The following is a 13,768-nucleotide window of genomic DNA, read 5'->3' as shown; positions in this document are numbered from 1 at the left end:
TGCGTTACGCGCCAAGGGCGCATGCGGGGCGACGAAGAGCACCGGTCGCGCATCCCTGAAAATTGATGATTGGCGGATGGTGACGCCACCACCCCCTTCCATCCCATCGTTGCCGGCGTTAAGGATCTGTTGCGTACAGCACATGTCCTGTACTATCACTTCCCGTTTGGTGGGCCTGTGAGTGGGCACGTGCGCAAATTTGTCCCGAGTTCTACAAAGAAAGTGCTGGAATCCCAGGCCATCGGGTGAGCGTGGGGGCGTGCACTTGCACCAGGCATTTATTATTTAAAGTTTTACTATTTTTTATACCTCTCGTGGGCAGAGATTCTCAAGGGATTAGTTTATTTTGGGGACGTTCCGACCGTCCGAGTCCTGCAGGACTTTCGGTTGGTATTCCCTTCCGGAATCTCTGGCCACTCCGATCAGTGCTAAACTGACTGGCTCTCTCTCCGGTATCGTATTTAAACATTAGTATTGATAATGAAATTGTCATTTTTGAATTTTTGGCCGATGTGACGTATCGACCGTACATTTGAGTGTATTTTATCTCGAGCCACGGGGATCGGCTGAGGAATGTGAAGGTCGCGTGACCTCGCCCTTGTTCGGGTCGTTTCGTATGTTGTGATCACATTCGTTGGCCTTGGAAATTTTAATACTCACCGCATTATAGTGTTTCGAGTCATCAGGTATTTAATACATCTTTGGGGCTATTGCCGTCATGACAAATTGTTTATTTAATGTTTCGACCACTGGTGTTCAGTATTCCGTCAAATTGTGACTTAACCTGCCGACTAACGGCAAGTGGGTTTGTTAGCCCACTTGTTCCGAGTTATAGTTTCTGTTTTTTTTTATACATCATTAACTCGAGTCACGAGACTCAAGAGTGTTAATCCCCGGGATTTGAGTCAAGGGGATGTTATTTTCAATTAAGCGATAATTGTTTTTGAAGTGAAAACTTCTTATGGCACGGTGGGCACTTTTGTGGGTAAGAATTTTCTCGTGAACTAGTGACAGATGAGATTTTACAGTGGTGCCAGATGCGGGACCCACACGTCTCCCACTGCCCCACTCCGCAGCAGTAGTTGCGCGAGGGAGTTGCGCATGAAACCCCCACGCGTGGGATTTTTGCCCCCGTCTGGCATCACTGCTATTAGTTGTGACGAGGCAACATAACCTTAGAGGTTATGTTGATTTTCCCTTCCGCACGCCCCCTATTTTTACCATTATTCATATACTTATTTATTCACCGTTGGAGAACCCCTTCCCCCGATTCCCTACTCACCGCGGTCGGACAGCGCAAAAAACACCAAACGAAGCACCACTGAAGGATGGAATGACGTAGGCCGTCCCCCTCCTTCCCGCGGTCCCCTACTCGCCACGCTCACACTCGAAAGAAGGAAGAAGACGATGACGTAGCGCGTCCCCCCCGGCCGCAGTCCCCTTTTCACCACGCGCTGCAGGACAATGGGCGCACACGCACGTTGCGTAGTGCGTCACCCCGCCACCCCTCGGCCCCCGAAGATGCCCACAAGCATCGATCGGTGGATCAGGGGAAGGCGAATAACTCACCCCGGAAATGGACGAAAATGGGCCGAGGACCCCCGAATACTTCGAGGAGTTCCTCAAGTGGCCAATTACTCGTCACTCGTCGTTCAGCTGTCGATTAAGACAATACAGTGTGCCCCGTTATACCAAATAATAAATCGCGGAGAAACAGTGAAGTGGCCCAGGACTTCAGAGCTGGAAGAGAGGCTCATCCTGAACCAGGATAGACCTGTTGCCCTCCAGGAAGAGGCTTAAGGACCGGAGGACCCCAAATAAGGAGGACAGAACCCCCAGAAATAAGGAAAATTGGCATCACCCGAGTGAGTACCCTTTCTTTTCCCCTCATCGCCCAGCGGCATCATCTCCCCCAATTACGTTTCCCGGAACCCCTCCAACGGTGGTAATGAACATTGTTCTCTTTCTTTTGATTAATAAGATCATTATTATTATTGTTTAATTTGTATTGGATCCCTCAATTCTTCCCCTTTTGTTTCAAATGTAGAGCCACCCTCTTTTTTCGTTATATAATATAAAAAGTGGTCCGACAAGTGACCTGCTTGCCCCCCACCCCTGAGAATTTCCAAGAAACAGGCATTATTCTAATTATTGTATTTTTAAACAAGATATTGTATCATTGCGTAATTATTATTATATTTTCTATTAATGGTACTTTGACTCCCAACATTGTAAGTCTATTAATTAATATTTCGAATAAATATATTAATATTAACAGCCTCTGCCCCTTTTTAATTGATATTTGACCCGCTCTCTAATTTAATAATTAATAATTAGGAAAAAAGGTCACATAGTATACGCATAGGTATATATGAGCTGTTTCTTTCTTCCACTAGGGAAACGACTTCCTGTTTTAGCAACAGTTACATTAAAAGAATACAAGTTTGGCGCTAGCGTTTAAAAAGGCGCTACATTTAAAGATTGAAGTTGATAAATTTCTACAAAATTACAGAAAATCTCGAAATTTTGGGCAATTAGGAAAATTATCAGTATGCTCATTTCAGCTAAGAATTAAAAATTATCGGAAAGCCGGAAAAGTAGGAAAACCTGAAAAATCGAAAATATACTCGTTTTATTAGAGAATTTTACTAGGGACGTGATTCGAGGGTCGGAAAATCGCTAAAAATTATAGGAAAACCGGAAAAGTAGGAAAACCCGAAAAATCGACAATATCCTCAATTTAGTTGAGAATTTCACTAGGGACTTGAATCGACGGTCGGAAAATCGTTAAAAATTATGCGAAAGCCAGAAAAGTAGGAAAACCCGTGTTTGAAACGCGAATGTTCAGCGCCGAATTCGTAATGAAGGCCCCCGGTCAGGCCAAAAGTCAGCAGCGACACCTCGGGTCACTAGGCCCACGAGCTGACCCCGGAAGCCCAAAAACTCGACCCAGTCTACCGTGGACAGCCATCGAGTGCAGTAACGCGTAAAATCTTTAAGAACATCTCCTAATTTCATCCCAGTACATCACCGAAGTGAATCCCCTAGTACATCTCCATCAGAGATATAAGGAGGATTTCCTTATCGAGTTACCCAACAGTGTTAAACAATTGTGTATCGAACATTTAAAGAACTGAACCAGTACATTATCAATTTGATTATAAATAATTGTGTAAACCTTCGACTTTGGTGGCACGTGGCCCCATTAGACTTTTATAGAAAGGTGAACAGCGAGGTTAATTTTCACCCGGATTAATCCTACCAGATCCTTCACCTGATTCTTCACCCACATCCACCCTAAAGATTAGAACCTCCCCAAACAACCCGAAAAATCAAAAAAATACTCAATTTAGTAGAGAATTTTACTAGGGACGTGATTCGATGGTCGGAAAATCGCTAAAAATAATGGGAAAACCGAAAAAGTAGGAAAACCCGAAAAATCGAAAGTATCCTCAATTTAGTTCAGAATTTCACTAGGGACTTGAATCGACGGTCCGAAAATCGTTAAAAATTATGCGAAAGCCGGAAAAATAGGAAAACCCAAAAAATCGAAAATATACTCAATTTAGTAGATTATTTTTCCCATCCAAATCTTGGCCAATAGGATTGCACCATTCGACGTTATTTTGTATAGTCAACACTGTATTTCAGCGGAAATTCTTGGAAATTTCACTGGAAATTTTGCATGTTGCCTATATAAAAAAAAACAAATGATGAAGTAACCCTCCATTGTATCTGACAGATTAAATGGCAATTCGTTGAAAATTATGTATCATGGTGCAATTCTATCGGCCAAGATTTGGATCCAAAAAATAATCCCCCGAATACCACTCGAACTTCGAAATTATCTGATATTTCCCTCAAGGTTCCCTACAAACACATAAGCTCTTCAAGTTTTCCAGAAAAATCACGAGCGCGAAGGGTGATTTTTCTGGAAACTTGAAGACTGGAAAACTTAGACAGGAAAACTTGACACGTTCATTTGTTTGCTACGAACCTATCGGAAAATATCCGATAATTTCGGAGCTCTTGTGGTATTATATGCGAGAATTTCACTAGGGACGTGAATCGACGATCGGGAATTCGGATGGTCGGAAAAAATATATATGCTACGATTATAGCTTTAAAAAAATCTACATTTTTATTTTTGATTATAGATTTGTCTTGAAAATGGATGCGCTTTTATATGAAGAATTTGATTTACCGATGTCCAATGATCGCAATCTTAGCACAAAAAAATACAAAACTTCTAGTGATGCAGTATTCACAAGAAATATAAATAGATTTAAATCAAAATTGTTCATTTCACACGTTAGTTGCCATAGACCTATTGTTTCAGTTTTAGAATTTGATGAAAATGCTGATAATGATGATGTAAGAGTTGTTGAAATTATGGATGAGAATTGATAAATTTTGTATTTATTATTCACTAATATTTACTCATTTAAATAAAACCACTTCCTTCGAATATAGTTTCTATATTATTATACTTCTTGTCCATTCAAAAAGTGCCCACATTGCTTTGATAAATCGTCGCGAACGCACCGAAAAATGCTCACCCAAAAAAGTGCCCAACGCGCCAAAAGTTCAAGTTTTCACTTCTGCCTGCACTCCCGGAGTGTAACGAGTTTTTTTTATATCGAGACTCCTGATGGATGGTGAATCAATATTGTGCTCCCCGGAACGTAGTCGAGTGTTGTTAATTTTTTTTTTGTTGTTCCTGGAACATTCCCGGTTGCATCCCCTCTTTCAGCGCCGGCTGGGGAATCCGAGGCTGCAACAGGGAGAACGAGTATCAAACGGTGGTCATTCCGCATAATGACCTGGCACCCAACCTATAGGGGTTGAATTTTTTTTTACGGTGAGGGGTTAAGGTGCCAGAGGGCGGACGGACGGAGTGTTCCGTGAACCTTCCGATGTTACGTCGCAGTATCTATGAGTGTAAAAATAGATTTCTTTGTTTGTTGTTCTGATTTTATTTCAAAATACCATCCAACCGCTCCTATTTCCATATCCTTCCTCTTCCGCTGGAATACGCCTCACCATCTTCTCGTGGTTTCCACTGAACAATGATGCGAAACAGTTGTATTCTGAGAAAATGACAATAAGCGGTTTCATATAATTGACCAAGAGTGCGGACAAATACTCGATTGCTAAGCTAAGTTCTCTTGTCAAAAGGTATTTCTTGTTGTTGTTGCCACCAAGTGGCTTCCCAGGCTACGTATTCACCTGAGTGCTTCAATGTAATAATTGAATTTATTTAATTTTTATTTTTTTTTTATATTAACGGTTTACTCGCAATAAATACACTCACGATTTACGAATTAAAGAGGGCTTATAAATTTATTCAGATTTCTTTTACATTCATTTAATTCGATTGGGTAAGAAGTGGAAGACTTATTTCTTAGAGAATTGCGCGTGGACTGACGTGAGTCCCCCTTTTTTTTTAATTGTGTCACTAAGTAAAAATGGGTTGGTCTCATGAATAGTGTTGCGTACCAACATATGTACCAATAGTACAGAAAAATTCAGAATTTAAACATTTATCATTTTTAGGAAAAAAAAGACTGGCTAGGCGTAAAACCCCCCATAAATTATTTTAATCGCCCTGGGAAACTACTCGAAATCTCCGAAAAGCACGTACGGAGAAATTCTCTACAATAGTTTTTTTGGTCAACTCGAATTTGTCCAGGTGGTCAGCATATGGGTGACACTCGTTGCGTTGCGACAGCGCACCGGGCATAAGTGCATTTTCTCTTTTTTATATATGTCTTCCCTATCCCTTTGGTTGACCAATTCCAGCTCAGGAAATACTTTTTTGACCAATCAATTTTAGGAAAATCCCTTCCCACTCTTCGTGATCAGGGCCAAGAACTTCCGTGTGAAACCTTTTCAAACTAGTCTACATCGAACCTTTCATGCAATCACTTCGCGCCTTAAATTTCACATTTAAATCGACCTAGCCAAGTCTTTAAATTATTGAATTCACCTCATGTTAGTCGTAGATTCTAAAATTAAGAGAATATAATACTTATAAGACTAGTGTAGTTTAAAGTGTGTAAAGGAATTTAGTGACATTAAATAGTGATCCTTCGAGTGACTCAGAACATTTTATTAATTACTAACAATTAAAATACCTAAACCCCTTTTAAAATCAAACGTAAGGCACCAAGTGAAAATATCGTAGCTTGGTTGTCTCAGTCCTTATCAATTTTAATAAAAATTACAGCTAAGGCGAGACATTAAAAAATGGTCCTTCGAGCCGGATTCGTTGGAATCCAATCTATAAACATTAATCTATACATAAACAACAGTAATAGCAAGTGAGTTTTGTGTGGAAAAAACAATTGAAGCTAATAAGTGCAAAATCGTGAATCCCGACGACACTATAACTGAGGATAATACAGCGCGGATAGGAGAGCTGAACAGGAAAATATCAACCTGGAAAGGCGTAACGACGGTCGCAAGGAAAAACCTCAAATTACTCGAAGCCAAAATGGTAGTAGACATTCCAACAGTGGAAGCACGGATGGCAAAATACGAAGGTCATTTCAGTGACATTTCAAGGACTTCAGTCGCGGAACAAATCGAATCCAGCGACGGAGACGAGCAACAAATCCTTCAACAACAGAAGGAACAAACTGCATTCCTTTACCTTTACAATACCTCGTATCACGCACTTTTCCGATGCAAAAAATATAAAGAGTTGCCAGTAGATCACCGCATTAAGATAGCGAAACAAATGGTACTCTGCCTTAATTGCCTAAATAAACACAAACAAGAGTGCAGATACAGTCGCTGTAGCCAGTATGGAGAGCCACATAATTCTCTGCTACACTCATCTGCAGGGACGGGAGAGCCTGTAAGCGCCATGACCGCTCGCCTTCCCTCCAGCCAAGTAATGACCGCAGCAGTGGTTAATGTAATCAACAAATCCAGTTCATCAGAACAATGTCGAGTTCTTTTGGATACTGGCGCCTCGGCGAACTTCATCACTGAAGAGCTTGCAACAAAACTGAAGCTACCTCGTAAGCCGTGTGTGCTACCTGTTGGAACTCTCAGTGAAATGGCGACTTTTACAAAGGGTGTGGTAACTGCCACAATTAAGTCGAGGCACAATGGATTCCAGAAAGAGTTGAGCTTTTTAACCGTCCCAAGGATCGCTGACCTGATTCCAACATCGTTCGTTCGTCGGGAAGCACTGAAGATTCCAGCCAACATTCGATTAGCGGATCCAGACTCCTACAAGCCAGCTCCAATTGATATGCTGATAGGAACTGGGCCAACTCTATCATTCCTCTGCACTGGACAGATTGATCTATCATATCCTGGAGGTCCAGACCTCTATCTCCATAAAACCCAGATGGGTTGGGTAATCGGTGGATCAATTCAAGTGTCTCCAGCTGCTAGATCCATTCAGTGTCATCATGCAACACCAGAATTCAAGTTAGAGAAAGTATGGGAGGTTGAAGAAGTTCCAAAGGCAAAAACTCATTCAATTGAAAAGCAGCAAGCTGTGGATCACTTTAAAGGACATTACACTCGTGATTCCACAGGTAAATATACTGTTGCTCTTCCATTTAACTCCAAGAAAAATCTCCTGGGCAACTCTTACAACATGGCCTTTAGACGCTTCCAGAGTTTGGAACGCAAGTTCAGCAGGGATCCGGAGCTCTTCAAAGCATACTCAGATAACATTGAAGAGTACTTGAAATTTAACTATTTAACAGAGGTACGTGACCCTAGTGATACAGGATACTACTTACCCCATCACGCTGTCGTCAAGAAGAATAGCCTAAAAACCACGGTCAGAGTCGTGTACGATGGTTCTGCTAAAACCACCACAGACATCTCCTTAAATGAGACCCTCTTAGTCGGTCCCAAGCTACAGAAAGACATCTTCTGGCAGGTGCTTCACTTCCGCACTCACTTGTACGCACTAACCGGTGACATTGAAAAAATGTTCCTGCAGTTTGGAGTACGAGAGGAAGATCGACGCTATCAACGCATATTATGGAGGAATAATAGTGGAAGGGTCGCAGTCTACGAACTGAACAACGTGACATTTGGGCTGTCTTCTTCCCCTTATGAAGCAGTCCAATGTCTCCAGCAACTTGCAGAAGACGAAGCCCAGACGTTTCAAGTGGCGACACGCATCGTCAAACAAAACATGTACGTGGACGATCTGCTCTGTGGATTTGATTCAAGGCACGACGCTAAGTACGCTCGCGACGAAATCACTCAATTACTGGCTCAAGGGGGACTCACCATCAAACACTGGGCATCCAATGATCCCAGGCTATTGCAGGGTTTGCACGCAGAGTCCATCCATCAAAAACTCCAACTGAATGATGAAGCAACCCTCAAGACACTGGGAATCTATTGGGATGCATAGTCAGACTCCATCTCATACACAGTCCAGCCAGTACCATTGGAGGAACGAGTAACGAAAAGGATCATCATGTCTGAAGTTGCAAAAATCTACGATCCGCTGGAACTGCTCGATCCAGTTGTCTTGACGGCTAAAACCATCATTCAGAAGCTGTGGAATGCTAAGATTGAGTGGGATGAGTCCGTACCTCAGCATCTTCACACACAATGGAAAAATCTCTGCTCCCGGCTACCTCCATTGAATGAAGTGCGCTTCCCGCGGAAGGTATGTCAAAATCAAGGTAAAAAATTACAGATACACGGATTCTGTGATGCAAGCGTCACTGGCTACGGCGCTTGCATTTATATTCGTTCCATCAACGCCCAGGAAGAGATCCAGTGCAGGTTATTTTGCACAAAATCCAACGTTGCACCAGTCAAATATGTCTCCATAGCTCGCCTGGAGTTATGTAGAGCGATGCTGTTAGCCAGACTATATCAAAGTATCAAAGAAACGATCAAGATCCCCGTCGAAAAAATCAAGTTTTGGAGTGATTCGATGATTACACTGCACTGGATCAATAAGCCCTCGAATGTATTAAAAACATTTGTGGCCAACCGAGTACCAGAGATCCAGTCAAGCTCTGAAGGAGTTACGTGGAGGCACGTGCCAGGAGAATCCAATCCAGCAGATGCCCTTTCTAGAGGAGAAATGCCAGCAGACTTCATCATCAATGACCTTTGGAAGGTTGGTCCTCCATGGCTGTCAATACCTGAAGACAAGTGGCCAGCATCCAAGCTCACCGAACCTGCTGAAGATCCAGAGGCCAAGCGAGTGACCTGCATGGCTGCTGCCAGCAACGCCTTCAACTTGTTGGAGAGGTATCAGTCGATCCACAAACTCAAAAGAATTATTGCTTACCTACTCAGATTCAAGGTAAGCAATAAAAAATTCAGAGGTCCACTTCAATTAGAAGAGCTGGTTTACGCAGAACAAATCATCATGAGATGTGTGCAAAAAAAGGCATTTCCCAGTGAATTACGCCAGCTGAGAGAGAGGAAGGAAGTAGATCGAAAGAGTAAACTATCAAGGCTCCATCCCTTCCTTGATCCCAATGGGATCATCCGTGTTGGAGGGAGACTGCGGTCAGAAAATATCCCCTACAGCCAAAAGCATCCGGTGGTTTTACCCAAGAAGGAATTTATCAGTGAGCTCATCATTAAAAACGTTCACAAGGAACAGGCACATGCTGGCGCACAAGCCACATTATACGCAATTCGATGCAGTTACTGGCTGTTGGATGGACGAAATGAAGTCCGCCGACTCATCCAGAATTGCGTAACTTGTGCCAAGGTCAATCCACCTACAGTGGATTATATAATGGGAGACTTACCGCAAACACGCGTTACTAAGGCCAGGCCCTTTCTCAACGTCGGAGTGGACTACTACGGGCCATTCATGTTAAAGAAAAAAAAATATCGTAATTGAAGTCAAGTCAAGGCGTATGTGGCAGTCTTCATCTGCCTGGTATCCAAGGCAGTACACCTGGAGCTGGTTAGTGACATGACTACTTCAGGATTCATTGTATCCCTTCGTCGTTTTATCGCCAGAAGAGGCAGGTGCTATTTGATTCAGTCGGACAACGGGTCAAACTTTGTTGGGGCAAGGAACGAGTTCAAGGAGCTACTAGACACACTCAAGGCAGAAGGGCACAATTCCAAGGTGTCCATGTACCTCAACGAGGAAGGAATCAAATGGCGCTTCATCCCCCCAGCCTCCCCACACTTCGGCGGCATCGTGGAAGCGGCTGTCCGCTCGTTCAAACATCATCTGAAAAGAGTGGCAGGAAACGAACTATTCACGTTTGAGGAAATGGACACATTGGTGACTGAAATCAAGGCGATTCTAAATTCTCGTTCTCTCACGCCCATATCCCCAGATCCAAATGACCTGTTGGTGCTAACACCAGGTCACCTGCTGATCGGAGAGCCACTCACAGCCATCCCAGAACAAGACCTCACAGATGTGTCAAATAACAGACTCTCCAACTGGGAGCACATCAAGATACGCGAGAGCGTATCGGCCAAGTTGACGTTTTAGACCCGTGTGACGTCATAGGCCGATGCTGTCGCGTATAATATACACGACACAACTACTCCCCGAATTGTTTTCATTTTTTTTCTCGTTATACGAAAATTTCTCGCGAAATCCGTCCTTAGTTACATTATATAAGTTGACTATGAGCTTTCTAATGATATTTTTATTTCTTGATAAACAATAATAAATAAAAATATCCGCCCATAGCAACCATCATAATGTAATATTTTCGCGATTTTATTTTCTCAGCGTTAGACTTGTATGTCAAATTTGGCAACAATTATAATGTATGCAATTTCCTCTTCCTCCCCAAGGTTACTAGATAACCAGGTTGGCACAGTACATGTTCCGATGATAAATTCTGTCGCTGGGCTCATTCTAGGGGAAAAATGACGGGACCAATCACAATCGACGTTAAATCGGGAAAAAGGCCGATTCACATCGTGCGCCCAGCGACCGACTACTGTCCCAACCTCGGTTATCTAGTAACTGCGGTCTTTCCCTTTTACCGCTGTTACCGGTAGCGCTGGCAGCATTACTAGTTTCCCGCGCAATCTCCTATTTCTCGCTTGCCATCCGTGAAGTTAACGTCCGAGGCCACGCAATAGTGAAATAATTGCAAAAATTGTATGTATACGTGGTTTTATTATTGTTGATTGATATCATCCTTAATTTGTTATTAATTTTAATGATTTTGTGAGACCATTGAAATCAATACAATAACAATGAAGCCGGCTGACAGAAAATCTAACCGATACAAGTGTTGTTACTTTGTCAGTCGTTTGCATAATGTTGTTATTATTGGAATTGTTACTTAAAATCATTAAAAAATGATATATTGGCCGTTTATTTTCTTTCACTGATTTTTTTTAGATTTGTTTTAGTAATTTAGATGGTTTTCAGCATAAAAATAAGTGACAAAAATTGATTGAAAAAAATGATACAAACAGAAATAACAAATAACAAAATTATTAATTAGTAAGAAAATCAGTGAATCGAAATGAAATGGAAAAACAGCAAACTTCAATGGTTTTGTCTAATTATTTTCAATTATTTAAATGATTAGATAAATTATAAAGCCGGCTGATAGCAAATCTTACCTATACAGATGAGGTTTCTTCGTGAGCCGTTTGCATAATGTTATTATTGTGGCAATGATTAGTTAAAATAAATGTAAAAAATTAATATTGGCCTTTTATTTTTTGTCACTGATGTTTTTAACATTTTGTAAAATAATTTACATGCATTTCTGTATAAAAATAAGTGAAAAAAATGATGCAAACAAAAATAGCAAATAAAACATTATTAATTGGTAAACAAATCAGTGAAAAGAAATGAAAGGGAAGAACATTAAATTTCAGCGACTTTGTCTAATCATTTTTATTATTTGAATGATTCGATAAAATCAGTGAAAAGAAATGGTAGGGAAAAACATCAAATTTTAATGATTTTGTCTAATCATTTTTAATTATTTGAATGATTAGATAAAATTATTTCTGAATAATGATTTTCCCTTCCATGTTTCAGTGATTTTGTTGCTTATATTATTTTGCAAGTGATTGTTATGCTTTGCAAAAATGAGTGAAATCCTATAAAAAAATCACAAAAAAAATTTTGTGAAAAAACTTCACCAAGTTGACGTTTTATTGGCTGATCCTATTTTCCAAAAAAATATGGTTCCTTTTGTTTACAAAAAAAAACTCGAAATAAAAAAAACGTCAAGCACATCGTTGACAATTCATATTGGTTAGAGGAACCTGATATCTCAAGTGAATGAATCCAGGAACATTTATGAATAGCAAATCGCCATTCTAAACGCTAAATAACAAAACGCCCTCTGCAAATTGTCGGCTCAAGTCTGATCAATGAGTCTGAAACACATAAATGATACATACGCTCATATGTCCATGTGTGACCAGACTTTAATATATCTGTGATTGCTAAACTGGCCATCTTGAAAAAACTAGCGCCACCAGAGGTAACTAGCGTCGCCAATTGCCAATTCGATTTTCAGAAAAAAGTCCACTTGGCGCGCCGGGTTATTTGTAAGTCAATAACACTGGGCGCTTTCCATCGTAGGGTACTGCCTAACACAGTATTAAAAAGGAGAACTACGATTGATCAAAACAACGCAACGAGACATATGTTAGTTAACACTGTGTCACTCTATGTCCCGTGATGGAAAGTACCAATTGTTACCGGTCAATTCATTACGATAGAACGCCTCAGTACTTCATCAGTGGATTGCACCATTACTCAACCGGAGTATTTAACCTTCTCAATTGATTCAACTGAATATGGTATTCACGATTAAGATCATTTCCACTTGATTCCTCGATCGACCGTTGAATCGGGATAATCTACAATCGAATGTTTTTCGAGTAACTATATCACCAACGATTGACGTAATTTCGGAGATTGTACAATATTTTCGCCGAAATTTGTTTATTGCTTTCTAGAAATGAAGTTCGACACCCATCTATCTATTAACTACTCACTTACATACAATTTTTTTTTCTGAAGTATACATAAAATGCCGGGCGCTCCAAGTGGACTTTTTTCTTAAAATCGAATTGGCAATTGGCGACGCTAGTTACCGTTGGTGGCGCTAGTTTTTTCAAGATGGCCAGTTTAGCAATCACAGATATATTAAAGTCTGCTCACACATGGACATATGAGCGTATGTATCATTTATGTGTTTCAGACTCATTGATCAAACTTGAGCCGACAATTTGCAGAGGGCGTTTTGTTATTTAGCGTTTAGAATGGCGATTTGCTATTCATAAATGTTCCTGGATTCATTCACTTGAGATATCAGGTTCCTCTAACCAATATGAATTGTGAACGATGTGCTTGGCGTATTTTTTATTTCAAGTTTTTTTTCGTAAACAAAAGTAATCATATTTTTTTTGGAAAATAGGATCAGCCAATAAAACGTCAACTTGGCGAAATTTTTTCACAAAAGTTTTTTTGTGATTTTTTTATAGGATCCAGAAGACACGTCAGGACTTCTGGAGAAGGTGGTACAAAGAGTACCTTCATGAATTAACTGTCAGGCGCAAATGGAGCGCAGGACAACACCAGATCTAGGAAGGTTCGTTGGTTCTCCTTAGAGACGACAACCTCAAGCCCATGCAATGGAAGCTGGGCAAGGTCATTGAAGTCCATCCAGGACCAGACGCAGTCATCAGAGTTGCGTCAGTGAAAACCGCAAACGGTATCGTGAAACGAACTATTAAATAACTGGCACCGCTACCAATTACGGAAAATAATTAAGTTCAATTTTAATTTTATTTTAAC

The 13,768-nt window shown here is 41.0% G+C and overlaps 3 protein-coding genes across 4 annotated transcripts in view; 2 read left to right on the top strand and 1 right to left on the bottom strand.

Moving 5' to 3' along the window:
• LOC135164605 (uncharacterized) overlaps positions 1-13,768 on the bottom strand; it is a 237,114-nt gene that overhangs the window by 83,833 nt on the left and 139,513 nt on the right. The window contains exon 1 of one of the 2 annotated variants that reach the window (XM_064125108.1): positions 661-1,094. The exons of the other annotated variant lie outside the window; for it this stretch is intronic. The gene's annotated coding sequence lies outside the window, so the exon portion shown is untranslated. Of the gene's footprint in view, positions 1-660; positions 1,095-13,768 lie in introns of those variants that run through there. 2 annotated transcript variants of the gene reach the window in all.
• LOC135164493 (uncharacterized) lies at positions 4,936-8,395 on the top strand. Its single transcript, XM_064124890.1, has 6 exons — positions 4,936-4,941; positions 5,179-5,233; positions 5,352-5,428; positions 5,557-5,640; positions 5,803-5,881; positions 6,315-8,395. The coding sequence occupies exons 1-6, from the start codon at positions 4,936-4,938 to the stop codon at positions 8,393-8,395; spliced, it is 2,382 nt and encodes a 793-aa protein (XP_063980960.1).
• Positions 8,462-10,471, top strand: LOC135164492 (uncharacterized). The gene is made up of 2 exons (XM_064124889.1): positions 8,462-9,831; positions 9,862-10,471. Exons 1-2 carry the CDS (start codon positions 8,462-8,464, stop codon positions 10,469-10,471), a joined length of 1,980 nt encoding a protein of 659 aa, XP_063980959.1.

Source organism: Diachasmimorpha longicaudata, chromosome 7 (assembly GCF_034640455.1).
Source record: "Diachasmimorpha longicaudata isolate KC_UGA_2023 chromosome 7, iyDiaLong2, whole genome shotgun sequence".
Classification (NCBI taxonomy): Eukaryota; Metazoa; Arthropoda; class Insecta; order Hymenoptera; family Braconidae; genus Diachasmimorpha; species Diachasmimorpha longicaudata.
The sequence above is the reverse complement of the archived record's forward strand: the minus strand, read 5'-3'. Positions and strand labels throughout refer to the sequence as shown.